This window comes from Podarcis cretensis (genome assembly GCF_951804945.1).
Source record: "Podarcis cretensis genome assembly, chromosome: 10".
Lineage (NCBI taxonomy): Eukaryota > Metazoa > Chordata > Lepidosauria > Squamata > Lacertidae > Podarcis > Podarcis cretensis.
The window spans coordinates 46,570,029-46,595,081 of NC_137179.1; the positions used below are offsets into that span (position 1 = coordinate 46,570,029).

Here is a 25,053-nt window from a genome sequence, read left to right on the forward strand (position 1 = left end):
TCAATTCATGTAGCTGAAACAGAAAGACAAAAGTTATACAAAAACACAGTAGATTTTTATATCAAGAAAAAAGGAAAAGAAAAATCATGGTCACAAATTTTTAAACTTTTAATCCTAAACATTACAGGGCAAACAGATGTTGGAATCTATTTCCATACACCATGCGTTTTAGCCTTTTATTTCTATTTAATGTGTGTCCAAATCCACTAAAACTTGAGTGGTTTACAACTTTTGAGTTATGGAAATACATATTTCTGGAATAAATGCTAAAAAAAGCAACAATGGGAAAAAGCCAAACTGTCTCCATAAAGGTAAAATGGAACATTGTGAAGATTAGATACTTTTCTGTTTGTTTGTTTTTAACTTGTCAATTCAGTGCATCGTATGGTTCAAATTAATGGTTCCCATTCTGAGTATCTAACTAGTGTCCATTGATTCCAAATTAGTGGACGACGAATCTTTCTGGATGCTTTCAAAAATGGCTGCAAGCTCAGGATTAGAGCTTATCTGTGACTGAAATTCACTCATCAGTGGACTCTTTTCTGCTTCTGGAATGGTTAATAATGCCGCTACTGCTCTCATGGCAGATCGCTTCAGTTCATCTTGCTTTTCAAATTCCTGCTTCACAGAATTTGCTTTTACCTGTTTAGTTAAAAAAGATACATATTATATAAATTCAACAGTAAAATCTATCTAGAAAGCTATTCAAATGTACGCATACCCACATCAGATAGTATGTCCGCTTGCTGAGTGACAGCAGAACAGAGAATACTAAACAAGAATGCATGAAATGTCTAGTAGCCTTACATAATAGTGGCCAGCTTAAGAGATTCACTAACTACTGAACTATTACCCCTGACAACATTGTCTAGACAAGCCTCAATATTAAAACAAAAGTGCCAGCATATAGCCACAAAAGCAGGCTGCTAGAAATCAGACTTCTCTTTCTTCTATCTAAAGCACAGTTCTTGCTTTTGCTTCAATCAAGACTATTCCTAGGTATAAACTGAAATAATAACTGAAAGTTTCTTAAGGTAGGTAACACATGGTGAAGAAACCTCTGAACAGACAGGACCACAAGCCACATATGAAAGCTGCTTACAAAATATGATCAGAGAAAAAACTGGGTGAAATAGAGAAACAGCATGCTGAGAAAGAATAGTGGCTTCAAAAGATTATCTTTCCAAGACGGAGTCTGTGACCAAAATAATATATATATGAGACTATGCTTTACAATTATCCTGTAGGCTAATTCAAACCAATTCAATTCACACAATACCTTGGTTGTACATGTAGCACGTAAGGGTTCAACCAGTCTATCCAGCCTCTGCAAAACTGCACTCGGACACAGGGTAGACAGTCTCACCAGCATTAAAAATGTTAGCATCTGGTTAAGAAGAAATAAAAATTGAATAAATAACAAAGATTTAGCCACTGCTAAGAACAGATTTTAAGTATCAGAAAATCTAACTGTGACTCTACAAGTATAGGGAGAAAATGCAGTATCCAGGATCCATATTCTCTTGACTATACTTTTTGACGTTTCTCTACCACCAAACCAATCATTTGAATGTTGTCTTTATTAGTCAAACTCATGCTGAACTGGAAACAATTGCTTATCAAAGCTGATAATATACTGTAATTCATATTGTTGGAAGCCTCTGGACTACCAATGGCTATTTCCTGTAGAAGGAATCATCTTTAAGAAAAACAGTTTCCATATAATAGCACAAAATCAGGGAAAAGAAAAGCAGCAGCAGACTTAGTCTTCCTTTCCTTTGCTGTCCACCCTAGGTGCTCCTCCAGAGCAGACTGTGGTGGTGCAGGGAGGCGGGACAGAGGAGAATAGGAAGGGGAAATCATGTTTGTGCAAATAGAGACTTGTTGAGCAAGTGGGATAACCACAACTGTCTATCACACTGACAAGGAATTAGGTGCCCTACCTTGAGGACAGAATAAAAGGTAGGAAAAGCTTTCATTAATTTTTGTACAAAGCCAATACCACCTTTCCATGTTTTGTTTTTTTACTGTTTTATTGCAATTGTTCAGCAACTAACTTAGAAATATCTGCATCCGTATATGTATATGCATATGTATATGTGTGTACAAATACACATATAAACAAATAACAAGCACTAACCTTAATATCATAGTGATCCTTCAAACCATCTTCCACATGGTTTAGGAATTCAAAGATGTCTAGCCTATCAAGGCAGCTATCTAGCAGAGTGTACATACACTCAAAAGCTGCCTTTCTGATATCAAGACCATCATCAACTGTATGCTTAAATGGACCCATTTCAACCTGCAAATCAGATCAGAAATTGTTAAACGCACTGAATACATTTAGTTATCAGTTGCTAATGAAATACGCTGAGTAAGAATTTACTAAGGAGCATTATGGCCTCAAGGAAAAGTTCTTAAAGCAAGAGGTCATATTTATTGTTCTTCAAGTCAAGTTGATGAAAGTAGTGTGCATTCCGACAACAGCAAGTTTCCATGTCCCAAGCCATGCAACCCACCACTATTTATCTGGTTTTTAAGCGGCAAGCAAACTTCAGTTTTCAAAATTATGTTCTTACATTGAATTTCCCTTCACAATTAAGAGTAGGTTTTGCATTTGCAAGTTACAGTCTGTATGCCCACAATTCTGCAGTAAGATGAATCACATTAAAATTAAATTGGAGCTGATTGTATGGGAAAACCTATATGACTTGTGAAGAGATTCTGGGACATAACTCATTTGGCTTGGCTCCCTTTGTAACAATGCACGTAGTGAACACAAAACATTTTGCATTGCTCTTTATTCCAGTAGCTCAATACCTTCCCTGTATTTTCATTTCTGGTACTATGAAAGATGTTTATTGAAATCCGTTACAATATGGCAGTTTTCAAATTATATTTTGTGTATGTTCCTCACTCAAGTTAAACTTATGGTCTCTCTTAACTCCTATCATCATATAAAATATGATGAGTTTCTTCAATAATTCTAGGTAAAAGCACTCATACGCAAAACTTTCCAGAAGGACTCTGCTTTAGTTAGCCACCTAATCAGTACAAAAAACAGTTGCCTGAACTTGCACGAGGATCTGAACACAAAAATACTTAAACAGAAAACATTAGCTATTCTGAACACCACTGCTTACTCACCCTGTAACTTGAGTGGATTACATACCTCTCTTATTAGTTCCTTTCTCACTTTTGTTTCATTATAAAGATGTGGAAGCACGGTATCTAAAAGGTCCCTTATTAGTGATGGTTTATTGTGTGCTGCTGAATTAAATGTTACCAGAGCTACTCGTCTCACATTCAGATCTGGATCTTCCAATGTTTTCAAAAAGTCACCTGCAATCGTTTAAAGAAAGTTATCAGCATATGCTCCTGTTCAATATTTGCCACTTTTGAACTTCCCACTAGCTTCCTCCTGCCCAATTGATGTTTGTAAAAGGCGGGGCCATGAATTAGGAGAGGTTGGATTAGTATGTCATCTCATGAAAAAAATGGGCTACAGGTGACAAACAACAATACACTCACTATAAATAAAAAGCGAGTCTCACTTTCCTTATACATTTCCTCTTACGACATGTTGCAGAAGCATAACTGTACTTTGTACTAACTGGTTTGCGTACATTTTTGTGAAATACGGCAGCAATTATCATTCCAATGCATATTTACCTTTTGTACAAGCAATTTACTTTGATAATTCATCAAGTTTGTGAGAAGTTTTTGAGAACTTCATGTGTACAGTGGTACCTCGTGTTACGTACTCAATCCGTTCCGGAAGTCCATTCGTAACAGGAAACCACTTGTAACATGAGGCGCGCTTTCTCTAATGGCGCCTCCCACTACTGCCACACCACGGCTTCCGCTCACATCCCGGGGCAAAGGTCACAACAAGGGGCATCTACTTCCGGGTTAGCAGAGCGTGTAACCCGCAGCATTTGTAACATAACACGAGGTGCCACTGTACAATCTTCCCCCATCCCACCCCCAGTTCCTCTATGAGTGGCATAATTAAGCAAATCTGAAAACTGCCACTTTCAGTTTTCACAGTTCATGGTCTCAGACAGCCCTGTTCCAGGACTTTAAGAAATTAATTATCCAATTTAAGGGGTAAGCATGTTTCAAAGAAACCATACAGGAAATGGAAAACACGAATAAGATAAACCAATGACTTTAAAAGGAATAAGATTTTTCCAGCTACCATATCTACTTTCCCAGCCACAAAAGGCTGGTGTTTTTTTTTTTTTTGTTTTTTTTTTAAGACTACGTACAATTCAATGACTCCACAAAAAGCCTCATTCATGGACTGCAGTGATTATACTGCACCTACACAACCCATTCTCAATTTTTATTACAGCATCTTTGAGCGAACATTTGTTGTGCTACACTAATATTGGACATAGCTTTGAATAAATTTATAGACAATACAGAAATTAATGAGCATGTTTAAACAAAGAGTTTGCTTTAAGCTGGGAGAATCCCTGCTTCTATCTAAAAGGGAAGCATTATCCTTTGCTAGGGAAATCTCAAGTACTTGAGTCACCCTCTTTTCCCCCAGACCTGAAAAAGCTGCATTTGACACCGGTACCTAGAAAATACTGACCTTTTAAAACACACTCACATGCACACATGGAAGAAAGTATGTCATCTCAAGGTAAATTGCACTGCTTGAAATGATTGCATTTTCACTTACCTATACAATTCTTTAATAATGGGTCTATGGGCTGTGGATGGTCAGAGATTGTGAACTTCACAGCAGTGACCACTGAACTTCGAGCATATGATGATCCTAATAACAAAAAAATTAACCAGAATGCTTGAACAATGTCCTCATTGTCCCATGCTGTAGTATGCAATTACAAAAACATCATGATTATTAATAACCATTACAACTTTTTAAAACACTGGTATTTTATTAATACATAATTCATCCTGTAGCATTTTCCTTAGTGGAGATTCAAAAAACTACTTACTACGCAAATGAATCACACAAATCCAATTAATATTTTTTTTCAACAGCTGCCCCCCCCCCAATGCCAAATTACAAGCAGAATTTGAAAGGTTCCCAATGTTAAATTCAAAAGCAGTTTACCATGTCACAGGGGGCAATCACTCCAGGTAATTAAGAAAAACAATATAAACAGGTCAAATCTCCGAGGGCTGTCTCCAACTAAGTCAAACATTGAGTTGGCCTACTTGAAATCAAAGGACTTCAGTTAGTTGGGTCCATTAGTTTCAGTGGGTAAGACAAATGCTGTATAAGAATCCACTGAAATCATTGGACTTAAATTAGTCAAGCAGGTATACATGATGGAACACAAAATTAGGTTCTATGCATGTTAAGCCTAGTCTAGTTGGTATTATAGTAGCAGTTCTGCTAAGAAGAACCCCCTTTCCGATTTGAAGCTGTCAGTTTAACACAACAATTTTACAGATACACTGCAGGAATGTCATGGGGTTCAAGATGTTAAAAACATTCCAAGTTGAGTGTAAAAAGTTATGATTTTAAGATAGTATGTTGTGATTAAACATTTAAAACAAATATCTCAATAATAGCAGCATTGCCAACTTCAGTCCATATTTTCTCAGGATATTTTATCCTCAATACATTGTTTCCTTTTTTCTAGTTACTGTTTTTACATCTCTCTATTTTGTTTTTATGTAATTCATATCTAGCAAGTTGTTCTGGGGACACATTGAAAGGTGAAGTATATCCAGCAAATAATACTAACTTTGATTTTTTTTCTATAAGTAAATAAAGAATTTTGTGCCTTTGGCATGCACACCCCAAAGCAAAGGCCTATTAAACAGTTTCTAGAGAAGCTGATTAATCATGTTTCAAATAAGAAAATAAGTTAGGAGCAAGCATAGACTTTTGGCTTGTCATATTTAGACAATGGAAGCACTTCACCACACCAAGCATAGCTAAGCTACGGATTCTGTAGCGATAGCCACCAACTCTGATGTTTTTAACTTTGCTCTTTCTTCAAATTGCTCAGCTCAGTGTACATAATTATCCCCTTGTGAAAGAAGTTGAGAAATGGTGGCTGACCCAAAGTCATCCAGTAAGCTTGATAGCTAAGTTAAGATTTAAACTCTGGTTTTGTACTCTGCTTACTGTTATCAGCCATATGGTTCTGCAGTATGATACAGATAAGAACATAAAAAGAACCTTTGCTAGATCAGACCTAAGGCCCAACATCCTGTTCTCACAGTGGTCATTGAGATGTCTATGAGAAGCGATTAGGACTTCACTTGTCTGCTTCTCATCCCCAAGAAGTGGTACAGTGATATACTGGCTCTGATACATAGGCATCATGACTAATAGCCACTCCTCCATGAATTTGTCCAATCCCCTTTTAAAATGAATTTTATTTAAATCTGCAACCCTATTCCGAACAAAATTGGGCCACAGCAGCCACATAAATATGGTTTTGGACCTTAGGTTCTCAGATTTTAATGTTTTGCTGAATTATGTACAGGTCCTTTGGAACCTGACAGAAGGGACAATTTAACTTCTTTCTAAGGGCATTTGTAGGGACGCAGGTGGCGCTGTGGGTAAAAGCCTCAGTGCCTAGGGCTTGCTGATCGAAAGGTCGGTGGTTCGAATCCCTGCGGCGGGGTGCGCTCCCGTCGTTCGGTCCCAGCGCCTGCCAACCTAGCAGTTCGAAAGCACCTCCGGGTGCAAGTAGATAAATAGGGACCGCTTACTAGCGGGAAGGTAAACGGCGTTTCCGTGTGCGGCTCTGGCTCGCCAGAGCAGCGATGTCGCGCTGGCCACGTGACCCGGAAGTGTCTCCGGACAGCGCTGGCCCCTGGCCTCTTGAGTGAGATGGGCGCACCAACCCCAGAGTCTGGCAAGACTGGCCCGTACGGGCAGGGGTACCTTTACCTTTACCTTTAAGGGCATTTGTAGTGGCTAAACATCTAACACTTCAATATTGGAAGAGGTCTACTCCCCATATCATACAGGGACAGAACTCAGCTGGTGACCTTCCAAAAGCACAAAAAAGATGGGAAATTATCTGATATCTGGATTCATTATACACATCTATTTGCTTGAATGTCTTGAGCACTGGCCTGGATCACTAACCATTCCCCTGCCACACTTGTATGAACAGAACGTATTGTCTTGGTTTTTATTATTTAGCTTATATTGTCTGACGTTGTTTGTTTTCTGTTTGAATAATTCAATTTAAAAAATGGGTCGCAGATCTACTAGAAATGTGTTCCACTAGGATTGTCTAGGCAGCAATAGCCAATTGTTCTATTACAATAAGAATTGTAGCACATGGAATTAGCAAACCTTTTTCGCTAATGGTAGGCTGAAGCCTTCCTCCCCGTTTTTCTTTTTATCTCCATAAGCAATCACATAGCTAAAATGTCACCCAGATGAATCAAAGATGATCAGGACAGACAAAAATGGTGGAATAGAATCAACACCTGGGCATAAGGGGTTTCCACAAAAATATATGGACATAGGTAATCTAATTTCTATCAGTCAGTAGAAATATCACTTTGACTGATCTCAAACTATCCTTGTTGCAATCCTTTTGGCAGGACAGTATTAAATAGATCATCTCTGTGTAATATTCTTTGTACAGTGCTTTTAAATTGGTCTGAAAAAATCCTTATAATACTTCCCTCTTAAGTGGGTGACATTTTCTAATTATTACCCGCAAAACATAACTTAGTTTTCAGTTTTTAAGAGTTACAATTTCTGTTTAAGACATGCACCGAAGAAATCCTTCTCTTCTACCAAATCCACAATCAATTTACTCCAGTCTGAAACTATTACAACTGAATAGGACCATTCTGGAGAAATTAGTTATGGGTGGTATCCCAAAACAGTACATGAAGATATTAAAAGTTTACAAACCTGAAAGCAAATATCCTTTAAGGCGCGGTAGCAGAGTCTCTGGGTCTATTAAAGTAAGCTTCCCCAAGCATTCAGCAACAACATTTCTGGTACCCTCTTCTGCACACTCACAGTGTTTCAGGAGCAAAGACCAGATGCTCTCCACATATGGTTTGAGGCCTTGCACTGTTGCGGAGCTAATTATCTCCTTCAAGGAATGGAGCAGAAGGTATTGCCTTTTAGGTTGACTAGTAATTTCTTGTAAGACAAATGGGAGGTACTCAGGAAGGTTGCCGACACTGATGCTGCCCAATGCGTAAGAAGCTGCTGATTTCACTTCTTCACTTGGAGAGGAGAATGCTTCTAATATTACAGATTTTAGCTCTATTTGTCCACTTAAGTCAATGTGGTGTCCAACTTCCCCAAGAGAAAGCAAAGCAAGGAGACGGATGGAATCTGTTGACCTTGAGTTCTTAACATCTTGAATAAACTGACCTACTACTGCTGGTCCCTCTTTAGGGCATGCTCGTGTAAGGGCAGCTACACATTTGGCAATGGAATAATAAGACTGCTTGTGAGTAAGTGCTGTACTCTGAGAGTACACTGGGCCCGTTAACATACGCAATAAGTCCATATATCCTAAGTTACTTGTTCCAGTCACAACCAGAGCTTGGAAAAATTCTAGCATGGCACTAAGTGCTCCACCCTGCAATAATGGTGACCTCACCAGCCCAATAAGTTCATTCAGTATGGAGCCACTGATTTTCGAGAGAGAAGAAGGATAAACTTTAGCAAGGGTGGTCAGAAAACTAATGGCCATTTGTGACACATGCATATCACTCTCACTGATGAGAGGTGGAAGCTCATCCAGGACAGCATCAATCATAGCAGCTGTCAAGCTGTCACTGTAGTTTTTGATTAATATATCTAAAGCAGAAAGCGTTCCTAGTTTCAGAGCTCTCTGGTTCTTTCGGAGGAAAGAAGCAAGAATAGGAACACCTTCTCCTAGAACTGGCCTCAGATCTATCTTCAGCGGAGAACCAGCTATCAGAGTCAAAGCCTTCACAGTGGTTAGTCGAGTGATCTCGTTTTTTAGTCTCTCTAAGAAGATCTGAAGTGTACTAGGAAGGTCAGAGCCAAGATTGTCGCCGAGACTGCAAATGATTTGACCCATACAGGAGATTGCCCTCTCTTTTACTTCCTGGTCAATATCAGCAGCTTTGAGTCTCTTGATTGTACATGTAAACAAATCTTTGATGTAAGGGCTTGCATCAAAAGAAGGCGGCTGATCCAGAGGCCGGATGACTTTCACAAGCTGCTGGGTAACCAACAGCGCCTCAGATGTTATTTTATAAAATGGGTCTCCAACGCATGCCACAACAGGAGGCACCAATGCTTGAACATGAGGGTGAAAAACTTGGGGTGTGTGATTGCAGAGGATCACATACAAACACGATAAAGCATCTATCTTCAGATTAGAAGAACTTGATTTGTCGTTCAGTGAAAAAATTATCCCTGTAAGAAGAATAAAGAGTTAATTCACACAATTGTATATCTGAAGCACATTTGCTGATTTAAAGCAGGTTACAAACCAGTAAGTTTCTGAACTTATACTTAAGTAGCGCAGATAGGAAAAGGTGATTTGATGGTTTATCCAATATTTTTCATTAAGAGCAAAATTTTTGTCTAATTTTGAACCTCCTCTTGGCTCAGTTTTTTTACTCAGAACTTATCTTTCCAAACAAAGCCTTTTATACAAATCCCATTAACCCAACAGATTCAATCTAGGTTTCGCTTCTAACTGTAACCACACCAGCAATCCTTCAAAATCAGAGCTTCCTTGGGCCTGTTTCTGCTCTTTCATGCACCTAGCAGTCAAGCGATTTTACAATAGCTTAGTAGCAGCCACCCAATCTAAAAATTTTGTGCTACTAAAAGAATATGGTTTGCCAGAGAATGAAGCAGGGAGGACAAAATGATTCCTGGACCTAATCCTATTCATGTTTGGAGGCTTGCCACTGGGTATTTTATGCTTTGGATGCATACTGGTTTTTCTAGTTTAATGACACTTGCATATTGTCTCCAATCACAATAAAGGTCTACAATCTTGCTAAAAACAATCTGACTTGCATTACTCCTTCCCTGATCCTGGTTATATTTTTCACATTATTTCCATCTCTCATACCATTTCGAATCATTATTCTGTATGCATTTTATGTTTTATCTGAAGCCACAGATAAAAAACTGCAAGCAAGTCATACCTTGGTTTTCGAACAGCTTAGTTCTCGAACATTTTGGCTCCCAAATGCTACAAACCCAGAAATGACTGTTTGGAGGCCAAACGTCCGTTGGGGCTTCCAATTGGCTGCAGGAGCTTTAGTTTTTGAACGTTTTGAAAATTGAACAGACTTCCGGAACAGATTCCGTTCAACTTCCAAGGTACGACTGTATTACCAACCATGACAGAAATATCAATTATTAGCATCTCTTCTATCTGAATATCTTTCTCAAGGAACTCTAATTGCAATGTACAGGAATAAATTCAATAGAGAACAAGACAAGCAAATGTACAGATATAGTTGTAGAAAGCTTGGTAAAATACACACACATAGTACACTACATGAGAACCAAAATTCTAATAATATGCCACTTCTATGCAAAATATATAAGCATGCTTCAAAGCACTACCAGATGTCAAGGTTAAAACTTTACAACATGTTAAGATATATTTTTCATACCTGGGACAAGTACAGGAATATGCTGTGTGAGAGCCCCAGGCAAGACATTGACCAACTCTGTTAGCATGTTAAAACAACACTGACGAGTCTTCACACTCTTCTCCTTCATCTGTTTGTGCAAGGCTTTAACAATGTTGGGAACCTGTAATTATTATATACTTGTTACAATGTTCAGCAGTTAGCACTTTTTATATATACAACCCGACAGGTTTTGTGTGATTCTTAAGTAAATATGAGGACCACGGACATTCAGACAGAAGTAAGCTTTTGGAACTTTGCTGAAAGGCCAGCAGATTTCAAAAATAGCAAAGATGCTTAAAAGTAGCACAAACAAGTATCTGCTCACATAATGGGGTTTCTCCTTCCTCCCCCCCCCAACAGATTTTTTTGGGCACAGAGGGGGTTGTGGGGGAGGGGGGCAGAAATTCTATGTTGCATTATGAAAGCAGGCAGTCACCACTCGGCATCAAAAGTGGTCGACAGCAGCACAATTCCAAAAGCTGTAGATTATAAAGACAGTAAAACTCCTAAACTTTCTAAAACACGTTGCTTTGAGGGAAAGGTGCAAATTAATGTTTCCCCCTTTCTCACGTTTATCCAGAGCAAACAATATGGCCTTTTATTTTACAAAATATCAATGTTTTATCCACCAACCTGACTCTGAAGCATTGTTAAAGGAGTCTCTCCTTGTTCCATGGCATCAGGATCACAGAGCCAACTCTGCACAGGACGCGTTTGTTTTAAAAGAGAGAGATATGCATGGAAAACATCTGCTTTTACGTTTTCCTCTCGTTCCTTGAATCTAGCAATTAAAGCAGGAGACACCGTCTTGTAGAACTCTGGTAACATTTCATGTCGCGTACTGACTACAGCGTCCAAGCATTTCGCAGCTGCACGTCTAACTTTCCAGCTCATGTCATCATCATCACTGTATTCATCATCGCTCCCTTTTGGGGTGGGGAGGAAATAAAAGGTTTCTGTGTTATATATAAAATCATAACTAAAGCCCATAGCCTAGAGATCACTTTGTATTTTATTATTTGGGTATTAATACAAATACAAACAAAGCATACAAGCAACACTAGGCAAATCAATGACTATCAATCTGACAATCACTGCTCTCAGGTAAACCTCATTAAAAGGAATGGATTTTTCTTGGAACATTCACTTCACTGAACATTTCACATCATTCCCCCATTAGTTATAAGTGTCAGTTTGCAATTTACAATTTACAAAATTTGGTTACTCCCTTCTGGCCTCCAACCGTAAGAGGCAAATTACTTTCATAAAGACCAGGCTGGAGTGTCCTTTTCTAACAAAGCTCTGCCATTACACTATGAAAACATTTCATTTAGAATACTGCACTAATAATTGTATGTGCTATCTTTAGATACTTGAGTATTTCAATCTTCACACAAGTTCACCTTGATCATCATCATCTCCACCATCAGCATCCATAGCATTCTCATCTTCATCTTCATCATCATAATTGTAGTTGGGATCATATGTAAGGTACTTAAGACAAATGTTTATAATGGTAGTTACATGAGGATAAACTTCTTTAGGACATCTGCATAATAAGCATAACATTAATTAGGAATCTACTGAAAATAAAGCATTACTATTGCTATATGATTGAACTGGGTCTATCAGCAAAACTGTATAGAACAATGGTAAAGTAATATATAATAAGTGGTTCTATCTGGCCAAGCTAGTGAAGAATCAAGATTTTCAGGATAAAATGGGAGGGCAGGGCTTCTGGGTGGCAATCCCAAGAGAGCCAGAGTAATCTGGGAAAAGTGACCCAAATGGATTTATTCTGTTCTTATCAATGAAGCAAATGAATTTCTTATGAGCTGATTTTGGCACAGTCAGCACTACTTCCCAAGCCAAGTCCCAAGCAAAGCCAGTGCACAACGTGCCATCTCTTCTCAATGCCCTTTCTAGGGCAACTTCCTCTCATTTAGAGGTGTGCATGCCAGGAACATCTAACCCCAAAAAGGCTGGAATCTGGATGTTTAGCTGCCCTTTCCCACTCTGCTACAAAGCAACAGAAGCAACTGGGGGAAGGGGCAGAGAAGGAAGAGTGGCAATGCAGGATTCTGATTCCGAGGTAATCCCCACATACTATTCTAAATTACATGGAAGATATTAGACAGAATCAGGGTCTGCACATGTTCACTGCAACTGATGCTTTGGGGAAACGTTACTTTGTAGCATTGGCACATCATAAGGACTAGGTTTAGCTATATCTATGTACCCTGTGAAGTGGTGATTTGAACGGAGACTTTTAAGAATCCACTTCTCAATAGCTACATTATTTATTCTAGGGAGATGTTAGTTGCATTAAAATCAAAGATAGCAATGCAAGCACTAAAAAATTAATTTCTACCAATGACACTCAAATTATTATGCAATTTAACAATTTAAGGGTTCCTACCATGCTTTACCAGAGCCTCTTCTCAGTGCCTTTAAACCTTGCTTTCAACTTATTTCATACTGTTAAGTTAACCAGGAAAAAACAAGTGCACCTATTACCACCTTACCTCCTAACAAAAGATTCAAATGCTTGAATGCAATATTCTCGAAGCTCATCATCATCTACATTACAGAATTTTACTACCAAAGGGATAATTTTTTCCAGGTATTCACCTGACAACAGAAAACAGAAACAGTCATTCATGGGGAACGTTTAACATTTCATGCGAAAAATAGGAAAATTTCAATAATATGCAAAATTATTTACCTATTCTATGACCTGCTTGCCTACTGATGGCAGCAATACACTGTATATAGGTCCTTGTTGTTGACATGGAATCATTTTTAGAAAGCTCTGTCAACAGATGCTCAATGAGGTCAACAAACACTATGTTTCCACAACTCATAACAAGATGACCAAGAGCAATGATGGTTCTTTTTCTCACAGCAAGCCTTGGACTAGTCAGCTGAGGAAGCAGGCATGTCAGAATAGAAGGATGGAAGTTAACGAGCAATCCTCCTTGCCTTAAAACAGAGGAATAATTAAGTTAGAATAAAACAAATTTTATTGTCCGGGCATTTCCATTTTTTAAATTTTATTTAATGGAATTTGTAAGCCACTTAATCATAAAAACCTCTAAGTGGTTTACATAAAATAAAGTATAAACTGAAATTATCAATAAAGGTCAAGAGTTACAAACTAACATATATATCACGTCAGCAGTTAAGAAAATATGCATTACAAAATAAAATTACATATTAAAATACATATCAACAGCTGGGTAGGCTTGCCTTAACAAAAATGTTTTTAGCAAGCACCATAAACAGTACAGGAAAGGGACCTGCCTAAAGTCAATGGTGAAGGGAGTATAGGTTCTGCCAAACTAAAAAGCATACTGCCTACAAGTGCAGCATGAACATTATGTGGCACTTGTAAAAGTGCCAATTCTGTAGACATCTATAAGGTAAGGCAATCCTTCTAGTACAGTGTTTCCCAACCTTGGGCCTTCAGCTGTTTTTGAACTACAACTCCTATCATCCCTGACTAGCAAGACCAGTGGCAAGGGATGATGGGAATTGTAGTCCAAGGTTGGGCCCAAGGTTGGGAAACACTGTTCTAGTATACTGGTCCCAAACTGTAACGACTTTCTATACTAGTAGTAACACCTTCAATTTGGTCTGGAACAAATTGGCAGCAAGCATAGATTTCTGAGTAACAGTGCAATATGTTGACATGATATTACTCCAGGTTTTTCCCTGAGAATTTACACTTCAAAGCTTTTCCCTAAGTATCTCTTAGCTGTCTTTTCTCTATCCAAAATATCAAAAAGCTCTCTCAATTATTGAAAATGGAAGCAATAATTAATGCAAATTCAGCTTCAGGATTACATTTAGTATGCATTTAACAACTCTGCACTCATTCAGCTTCATTAACATTCTCTTCTATAAAAAGTTTCCAGACATTTGACCTGCATATGAACATTACACAACTTTTTAAAGGAATTATTGTTTACAAGCATTTTTAACATGTTTACCTGCTTAGCATATCAGCCATGATGTCTAAGGCCTCTAACTGAACAGACACATCCTCTTGCTTGGCGATAGCACTGGTAAGACGCCCAGTGATCTTTTTACAAACATTAGCTGCTAATGCAGAACCTAGAATTGGGAAATACCATAATAACATTTTGTCAGCATATATATGCAATTTCACAAGACATGTAACAAACTTGGTATGAACTTGAGCCATTTCCAAAACAAGTGTGGGTTATCTCGTGATACGATTTATTAGAACCAATTATTGTGGGTAGCAGTGTTAGTCTGTGTTGCAGCAAAAACAACTAAGAGTCTTGTGGCATCGTAAGGACTAACAAATTTAGTATGACAAACTTTCATGGAGTAGAGTCCACGTCATTCTGATTACTGCCTAGTAATCTGAACTCTGGTAATGCAGGAAAACACACACACATGCATACACCATAATCCAGTAAGAGCAATCCATGAGTAAAGCTCTCCCTGCATTCCTGATCATGGCTCAAATTTCACTGAGGATTATTTAGAAGCAGTATATTAGAAGAAACTAGCTAGTAAAGCAGAACAGCTGCATATATAAAGACTTCTATTACTGTTTTACAAGTGAGAATTTCAATAAAGTGTTGAACTCTTGGTTGCTTCTGCTGAGGATATTCCATTCCATTTCCATCCCCTCCCAGTTTTGTTTAATTTTTCTTTGAGCATTCTGTGCCCACTGAACATGTACAGTTATCACTGGTCTGTAACAATCATAAACATAATAATAAATTACTTGTACCCTGCCCATCTGACAGGGTTGCCCCAGCCACTCTAGGGGGCTTCCAACAGAATATAACAGAACACAGCAAAACATTACAAACTTTTCAATACAGGGCCGCCTTCAGGTGTCTACGGAAAGTCGTGTAATTGTTTATCTCTTTGACATCTGATGGGAGGGTGTTCAACGGTGCAGGTGCCACTACTGAAAAGGCCCTCTTAATTTTTCTCTCAATATTTGTTATACTTCTGCAAAACCTGCCCCCCCCCACCAAAAGTGTGTTTGTGCTACATAAACAATAGCATTTGCACCTCAAGATTATATAAAGGGAACACTGTTATTGTAAAAGTCAAAGGTACTTTCTCAAGCTTTTAATTTGTAATTTGAACTTCATTGTATGTGTTTCTTTCACAGACACTAATTACACAGAAACTCAGTAGTAGCACTCCTTTCCTAATACAGGAAATTCATTGACCAACTAGCAAAATCAGGATCCCAAACTGAAGGCCATTAAAAATAAAATCAGGTTGAATTGTGGATTTTTGCAGTTTGGATTCAATATGTTCTATTTATTTCCATTATTTTCACTTTTCTAAAAGTACTGTCACAAGTAGTCTGAGATTAAAACCAGACTGAACGACTTTTTTCCTCGAGGTGAGGATTCATATTTAATTTAAGAGGTGAAATTTAAAACACTAGTTTCAGCGTTAGCTACAACAGGAGGTGAATTACCCCCAGAAAAAAATGTTTGTACCTTAAAACTTAGAAATATTTTTGTATAATTCTTGGTATGATCAATAGCTAGCATTAACAAGAGCCGGTAAGCAGCAGAAGAGAATCAGGATGAATCAAAGGGGCCAAGAAAAACCTTCAGCTGGACAGAATGGAATGAGGTACAAAGTTGCTGACCCAGAGGCCCACTGAATTACTGTAGACTGCCATCCTTGTGAAACTTCAAATGTTACATAGCGAAAGCATCAATTACACCACACAACCTTACTGGGGGAAATTAACTACGACTGTAGCACAGTCTGCACACTTTCAGGCATAAATCCTGGGCCATGCTGCACAACATAATGGTGTTACAGAATACCATACACAGAACCTTAACCAAAGACCATAATATGTCCACCAGCTTTAGTTCTTGAACTCCTCTTGTCTCTTCTCCAAACACAAATACCTCAGCTAAAAATCAGAACACAATAAGAACATCTAAGGGCAAAGATTACCATTCCCCCAATGGCATCAGAAAAATCTTTTATCTCCAAGTTAAGTAAATCTTAGTGTTAGCTAGAATTCAACTGAATCCAATTTCATTAATCAATATCGAACTAGAAGAGAAATGACTAAATATAGAGAAGTAGTAGAAATTACCACTGGAAGCAGGAGGAAGTTCTCCAATGACTGTTTTAAGGCCAATGCTTGAAATATCACGTAGCTGCTCTTTATCAGAAAGCATGTTAGTACAGAGGGTATCTACAATTGTCTCCACTTGGTATTCTTTCACTTTACTCACCAGGGGCCCAAGGCTGTAACAAAACCAAAACAGCATTTAATACACTTTAAAAACTGATTCATCACATCTAAAATGTTAGAAATTCACTTACCTGTACACTCGTACCTTGGTTGCCGAATGCCTTGGAACTTGTACGTTTCGGCTCCTGAACAATCGAAAACTGGAAGTGAGTGTTCCGGTTTTCGAATGATTTTCGGAAGCTGAACATCTGGCGCAGTTTCCGATTGGCTGCAGGATGCTCCTGCAGCCAATTGGAAGCCACGTCTCGATTTTCAAACAGTTCCAGGAGTCGACTGCACAGACAGGTCAATCTATGGTAACCTGCATTCGGGCGAATATAATTTTATAAAATAACCTGGGACATTCTCAAAGTTGGCAACTAATGCCACATTTACAGGATGTATATGGAACAATTTATTGGAACTTAGCTCCGTTAGTCAAAAAAGTGTTTTGAATACATAATAAACATGCAACACCAGATGGTGCTGGAGAGTAAAAAAAATTCTTTGTGATTTTCCATAGCATTTTTGTGGTGGTTGTTACAACGATTTAATTTCTGAGTTATTAATAGTGGTTTTCCCTATGTGCAGATCCACCCCAGGCCCCCAAAACCCATGGGCAATTTTGATAGGTCAATCATCCAACAGCAAATATCAGGCAAGGAGTCCCCCCCCCTTTGCACATGTGGTTTGATTTCAGGTGCTGCTGATAAACGTGCCAGCAAACCCACTTTCAGAATGGAGCCACATTTTTACCTGTCCCATACCTGATATCATATATTATGTCTGATGCAGGGCAAGTGGGTGTGGCTTGGCCAAAATGGCCTCAGAGATCAACTGGAGACGCCTGGTGGGGCTAATTAAGTCTACAGGTCAGGGGTTCCCCACATCACAAAACAGAGTGATAATCTACTCTGTTAACTAACATATTTTGTGACATGTCCAAACCAGTTACTAACAATTTCAGTAGGTTATTTCAAGCTGCATTTTCACATCAGGAAAATATAAGTTAATAATTAATTTTAAATTCATGTCCATTATCCATGACATAACTATCCAGCTTTTAAATATATCTAAACCAAACACTATCTCCTTTGTTATACAATTATATGTAGACTAGCTAAGTAGTAATTACAGGGACCGTTCCGATATTAAGAAGTATGATCAAGTGATCATCCACTCCACCTTTGGCCTTCAAACAGATGGGAAGGTGTGAAATACAGATCTCTGCAGATATTTATAAAAATATGAAATGTGTAGAAACAGTGAATACTATCTTTTTTTCTTTGAGAGTCCACTAATGAAATTGAGTTTCAGAAGGAACAGCAATATTTCACTGACTAATATTCACAGTACCAAAAACGTAATCAAATAGGAAACAAGAATATGATCTGTCTCCATCACACTCTGCTGGTTATCTTCTCAGGGGCATCAATCATGCATTTTATGGAGACAAAATGCTGGACTACACAAACAAAGCAATTCTTATATGCTTAATATAGAATCAAGTCAATGAATAAGAATTTTAAAACTCTAGTCACAGACACATACATACCATTTGACTGCTAAATTTTGTACTTCACCATTTTTATCTTCCAGCAACTTCAGAATCATTTTCACAACCTTCCTTTCACTATCATCATCTAACTTGATAGAATCTTTCTGTAGTTCAGTCATCAAGTCATTTGTTGCCATAAACCTATACAAAAGAAAAGGCAATTCAAATTGTATACTATAGCTTTACAGCACAATCTAAGTTAATGTTTTCCACAATCAGATTCAAATGGGCTTACATTAAAAACCATATCAAGTGTATACATTTGACTTGCAACTTGCACAGGGGTTACGTTCTGGGGATGGCACGTAAAGTCAAAATTGCAGTGTTAAAACAACCCCAGAACTGACCCATGCAAGCATCCTTACCTTCCCAAAGCCAGCACCGAAGCAGGTCTCCCCCCGCCCCCCCCCCCACCAATGCAAGGAAGAGCTTTTAGCTTCTCAGGGCCCCAAAAGCAAGGCAGAGTGTTTAAAAGCACTGGGTTTTTGTGTCACAGAAAGAACTTTTAAGCTCTCCACCTTGCCTCCATTTAATTTGTGCGGTGTCAGCTGGCTGATCGCCAACCACGTAAAGCTGTGATTGCGGAAATTAAATGTGCACAAATGACAACTCGGCTGTATTCCCACCCCCCAAAGTTCACTAATGTAAAAAGATGGACAGATGACTTTTGCAGATTCCCCCTCCTCACTGCAGCCACTTGTGTCCCCAACAAACCCTGATCCAAAAGGCTGAGAGGCCTTCCAGAATGGCTTGAAAGGTGGTGCAGGGGGACTTGAAGCAGGAAGGGGGAAATCAGTAAAAATCACCTCTCCTACTCTTACGTTATAGTGGATGCTTCCACTGAATCAAAATCCAATCCATAAACAGAATGGTAGCATTAGATGTCATTCATAACTAATAAGCAACATGCTACTTTTGAATATTAGAATACTAGGGTGCAAATATTTTAATAGTAGTTTTAATAGTATCTGTATCAGCGGCTTTTAATAAATTTGTAATATTTTATTACATTGAATAAGTTACCATATGCAATATCTTTATGCTATAACATAGATAGGTTCTAGAGCACAGTTCAAAGGCACATGTTGTAATAACTTTGGAAGGGTGACACCGCAGAACTCTATACCCACCCTGAGACCTGTAAGTATTTGGCAGTATACAAATTTTAATGAAATAATGAAAATAAAATAAGCCTAATGAAATGCATATTATAAATGTAATAAATAACAGCTGCACAGAATATTGGAAACAACTTTATACTATGTCATGAACAAAAGATTGTTATTGTTTTCTGTGGTTTTTATTAATGGAGACTTGGTCAACAAATATTACACAGGGGTCTTCTGTTTCCCTCAACACTCACTAGCCTGGCCACCCCTGTACAGCAGGAGTAGCCAACACGGTTCTTCCAAATGTTCTGAACTACAACTCCCACCAGCTCAGACAGCATGGTGAATTGTCAGGGATGGTGCGAGTTCCAAACCATAATGTCTGGAAAGCACTGTGTCAGCTACCACTGCTGGTGCGTGCTTTTTGCTCTTTTGTCTTAAGAGAGATTATTTTGTTCTTAAATGATGACAGCTACTGAAGCACTTTACTGTTTTTTATACATCTTAGCATAGCACCTGTCTGAAGTTTTGCAGGTAGGCAACGAAAACACCAACAGCTGGCTTCTGCTTGTTGGGCTTTGTTTTATGCATATGGCTTTAACACAACGCTTCTCAAAGGCCAGGAGAGGATGGCAAGTGTAGTGGGAAGATTCAAGGACAATCAAAGAAACATTTAAACATTTCAGTGTAGCATTATATAGTTTTTTAAGTCGAAAAATATGAATAGATGTTGTTGCCATATTTTCAAAATGAGAGCAAGAGCATCAAGTGATCCTGCAAGCTCATACCTCTCATTGCATTGGTATACATACTTAAGGTCAGTGCTTTTTTTCTAAAAAAAGTTTGACTCAAGAAAACCACCATTTTAAAGTTCAAATCTGGGAAAATAAATACAGTAAATGGACAAAAGTACAGATTCACAAAATGTTTAGGCGTATGTACTCCCCTGCGAACCCTCTGAAAAAAAGCACTGCTTAAGGTACGTATGTAAGAAGCTCATTTATAATTAGTGGTACCTCGGGTCATGAACTTAATTCGTTCCGGAGAACCGTTCTTAACCTGAAACTGTTCTTAACTAGAGGCGTGCTTTTGCTAATGGGGCCTTCTGCTGCCATTCTCATCCTGGGGCAAAGTTCTCAACCTGAGATACTACTTCCAGGGTACTGGAGCTTGTAACCGAAGTGTTTGTAACCTGAAGCGTTTGCAACCCGAGGTACCACTGTTCATGTTCTTATGTAGCTGCATTGTTTTATTCTTTATGGATGCCCATGATCATATTATAAAGTTGTTATGTTCTGTGTTATAAATGAAGCAAAGCTAGGAGTTGCTTCTTTTTTTGTTCCCAATGTATTTCTTATCAATAAAAAATTCTGTGTGGCACAAGCAAATTTTTATTCTGAAAGTGTAGCCCAGAGAAGAGTTTGTGAACCACTGCTTTAACATATTCACTGTAGTTTAATACAGTGACCAGCCATAAAACAATTAAGTCCAATGATGGGGAAACCTGCCAGGGATGAGTTGGAGTCCAACATCACCTAGAGTGCTACAGGTTTCCAACCCCAGTATTAGTCAAAATGTATGCTACAAATCCAGAAAATAAATAAACACCAACAGTGGAAGGAAGGCAGATGCAGTCTGCCACTCAGTTATTTAAGCAAGAAATAAATGGCAAGGCTGAATATATCTTGAAAAATCTATCACCCGCTGGTTCTACATCCATAATACCAAGCAAGGGCAGGAATCCTATTTTGGCCACAAATATGCATTACTGAGTGCAAAACCACAAAACACATTAACTGCAAGTACAAAAGGGCCATTCACATTTTAAGAATTAGATTAATTCTTCAGTATACCCATTTATATACACATATGCACCCCAACTGTGACAACAGTAAGAGATGTATTCTAAACAGATAGAAATAAGTGTAATGTGGAAAAAAGGCTCAATAAACAGAGCCACCAATCCAAATAATTATTCACCACTTGCTTTTCCTGGACACATTTCAAGGTCTGAGCCCTAAAATATATACAAAATATTGTTGAAACTTTAAAGTTGATTATAATAGGGGATTTGCAATTTCTCATACTTTTACTCATTTTAAATTTCTAAGAAATGTTGAAGTGTAATTCGACAGTGAAAACTAAGAGATGATCAATAACAATTTGTATTAAGTCATATTGCATGTATCTTCAATGCACACAGTAAATTACTTGAAACTTCTTTCAAAGATATAGAATGTTTTTGTTGTATTAAAAATGTAGTTCTGCAGCATTTATGAAAAACTGTAACAAACCTAGCTAATGCCTTCAAAGCTTCATTTTTAAAAAGAAATAATGGAAAAAGATGGCTCCATCATGCTGCTACACCTAGTACCACATGCCCCAGAGATGTACTGGAAACTCTGGAATCAATTACCAGCCCAAACATCATAATGTTTAGGAACTGAGTGAAGACTTTTTAAGAAGGCTTTCCCTGAGGTGTGACCCAGTGAGGACTGGGCGATATCAGGTTTTCAACATGGCAATATATCATCAGCTGAACATCACAATATATCACAATGTCTGACATGAGGATGGAATTATGTAGAGGGAAAAGCCTGATCATTTATGGAATATTGATTGTACATCTGTAGAAATGCTTTATCATTTTTAGAGTTTGTAGGAATGATTATATTGCTTTAGAGTTTGCATAAATGGCTTTATTGTCTTTTAAGACAAGTACTTTTAATATTTTACTTCATTTTTATATTCTTGTGCACTGCTTCAATTGTTTCCGGCTGTAGTGGTAATGGGTACAGAAAGTCCTCAATGTTCTCTTTCCTGGCCAATAGTTTGAGCAAATGCCAAAGGTATGATCTTGAATGATTGCTACCTGTACTTCTTGACTCCAGTGAATAAAAGAAGCTGTTGGGATAAATGGTATTACATTTTCTCTGACTTACATGTACAGGAAAATGCAAAACGTCCCACAGCAGCTTAGTGCATAGGTAAAACACATGCCATGTGAGATCATGTGTTTCTATGTTCCTACTTCTGTGAAAATACCTGCCTTCTCTTGTTGGAATTAATCAAGACACGTTACTTTTACGCTAATGTAATATACTAACCATAGGTAGCATTAATCAAAGTTCACAAATAGCTTCAAACTCCAGCTTGAAAATGAACATGATTATTTAGCATTACCATTTGTGCAAAAATAAAGCTACTGCATTGTAGCAAGCTCTGAAAAGGAAAGGGTGGGGAGAGAGGAAGGTGTGTTTGAGCCCATGGGTACGCTTCTGGTCCTTCATTCAAAGTTAGGAGGTCTGAAATAAATATGTTGGGGGGACGACGTAGAAAAGTAGTAGTGGTGGGATTAGAATAGGTCTCCCCAACTTTCCCAATTTCTTCCAGACCTTCACATCTCAACTAGGCCAGAACCACAAACCAATTACACACAGAAGGATTTTCTGACTGACATGAGGGCTGAAAAGGAAGCAGGTGAAAGGCATACAACAAGTTTAAAATACAGAGGAATATATCAACAGGTGAGCTGCACATTAATGAAGGAGCTCACAATGGCAAGCCAAATTAGCGTGGAGTGACAGCTTCAGAGAGTTCCTCTAACTAGTTCATATATGGTACATTTTCAAGAGTGGATCAGCACCCATTCTGAGTAACAAACAAAATCAAACTAGTATGAAGATGTGACAAGTAACAGCTCATTAAACTGATGCAGGTGCAATACTTCTAATACCTTAAACAAACCATACAGAATAAGGTTTGGGCTACAGGATTTTGCACTGCCTTACTGCCCTTCACAGGTGAATTAATATTTCTATATTACCACACTTAAGGTAAAGGTACCCCTGGCCATACGGGCCAGTCGTGTCCGACTCTAGGGTTGTGCACCCATCTCACTTAATAGGCCGGGGGCCAGCGCTGTCCGGAGACACTTCCGGGTCACGTGGCCAGCGTAACAAAGCTGCATCTGGCGAGCCAGCACAGCACACGGAAACGCCGTTTACCTTCCCGCCAGTAAGCGGTCCCTATTTATCTACTTGCACCCGGGGGTGCTTTCGAACTGCTAGGTTGGCAGGCGCTGGGACCGAGCAACGGGAGCGCACCCCGCCGCGGGGATTCGAACCGCTGACCTTTCAATCGGCAAGTCCTAGGCACTGAGGCTTTTACCCACAGCGCCACCCGCGTCCCATTACCACACTTACAACTACATAAAACATGACAAATTCTTATACAGGAACAATACCTATGTAGTAAATAACATGCAAAATGCATGTATGTGAATACCTTTTCTGCTACACACATACATACATGTAAGACTACCACATGTAATAATATAGTCTATCAAAGTACATTTTCTAAAGGAATTTTATTATACTAAGATCATCTTTGACAAGGAATGTGAAACCACAAGAAGTTAGAGCCAATACTAAACTCTTATCAAAAGTACTGCATGTACTGAAAAGTACTATTTCAAAGGATCAACTATATTGCCTGATTAAGAATATTTGTGTTCAATTTAATTCCACCTATGGCATTATGGATAAAAATTAAAACCATTTTGTTGGCCACATTCTTATTACTGTTATCTACTGATGAGGAATGAAAGGAAGCATGCTCTACCACACCAAAGAGAGAAAAACCAGTGTGTCTGCAACATTTCATCCATCTTCTGTAATAGAAACTGATGTATAAAAACCAAATCACTACACTGTATAAAAAATAACTAAAACAGAGCCAGTGTGTAAGCAAAGAATCTAATGGGCCAATGCTGATGTTAAAAGTAATCCCTATGTACATCACAATATTCATAGCCTCATACTCTCTGCACGTCCCAATGCTCAACAGAGCTTTTGTTCCAACTAAACCTGCTTTAAGGCTGCAAATACAGACTGCAGGGGAAAGAAGCCCACCTTACACGGCAACACGGACGAGCATAATGGGAAGTACAAAATGCCGAGCAGCCTCCGCGGCGCGTAGGAAACAGCAAACTTGCGGGCAACTTTCCGAGGAAAAGCGATGCCTGTGCGGCCGCGCCAGGGCCTCCTGGCTCCCCTTCGCAGCCCTGCGGAGCACAAAAGCCACGAGCGGGGCTCGGCCTCCTCCTCCTCCTCCTGCCCAACAGGCGCCAACCTAGGCCCGAGGCACGTTGGGTGCGGCTGGAGAACCGACGCGGCTGCGGTCTGGCCGGGGCAAGCCGGAAAAGGCCGAGGCGGCGGCGGAGTGGGGGGGGGGAGAGATCGGTGAGTCGGGGGTATGAGGGTGAGGAGGCTCGTCTTTCGCCTGGGCCGAGCCTGGAGCGGACTACCTGAGAGGCCTTACCTGAAGTCCTTGTCGCTCGACGTCATTTTCTCCAGCAAGTTGGAGATGTGGTACGAGGCACTCGCCATGTTGATGGTCCCGGTGGGGGCCGCGTCTCGCCGGCTCCACGTCGCCCAGTGCTGTGTGTGGCGGCGGCGGCGGCGAAGGGTGGGACTGGGCGGGCCCTTGCCTGGCGAGAGAGC

General features: G+C 39.1%; 1 protein-coding gene across 1 annotated transcript; it reads right to left on the reverse strand.

Annotated features, from left to right (window-relative positions):
• Window positions 1-84: 84 nt before the first annotated feature.
• On the reverse strand, window positions 85-25,053 carry CAND1 (cullin associated and neddylation dissociated 1). The gene is made up of 15 exons (XM_079994087.1): window positions 24,872-25,053; window positions 18,438-18,581; window positions 16,742-16,896; window positions 14,613-14,736; window positions 13,346-13,602; window positions 13,146-13,251; window positions 12,024-12,169; window positions 11,254-11,546; window positions 10,600-10,741; window positions 7,883-9,376; window positions 4,697-4,792; window positions 3,176-3,345; window positions 2,141-2,305; window positions 1,280-1,387; window positions 85-642 (listed from the first exon to the last, which is right to left on the reverse strand). The coding sequence occupies exons 1-15, from the start codon at window positions 24,937-24,939 to the stop codon at window positions 418-420; spliced, it is 3,693 nt and encodes a 1,230-aa protein (XP_079850213.1). The 5' UTR covers window positions 24,940-25,053; the 3' UTR covers window positions 85-417.

Bases quoted from the DNA above. Each gene is read 5' to 3' on its own strand.
- CAND1 (XM_079994087.1), bottom strand. From the start codon at position 24,939: ATGGCGAGTGCCTCGTACCACATCTCCAACTTGCTGGAGAAAATGACG. The intron at 2,306-3,175 runs GTATGTAATCCA...TCTGATTTGCAG, and splicing joins GAAAGGAACTAATAAGAGAG to GTTGAAATGGGTCCATTTAA. The intron at 1,388-2,140 runs GTTAGTGCTTGT...CTTCTTAACCAG, and splicing joins AGGATCACTATGATATTAAG to ATGCTAACATTTTTAATGCT.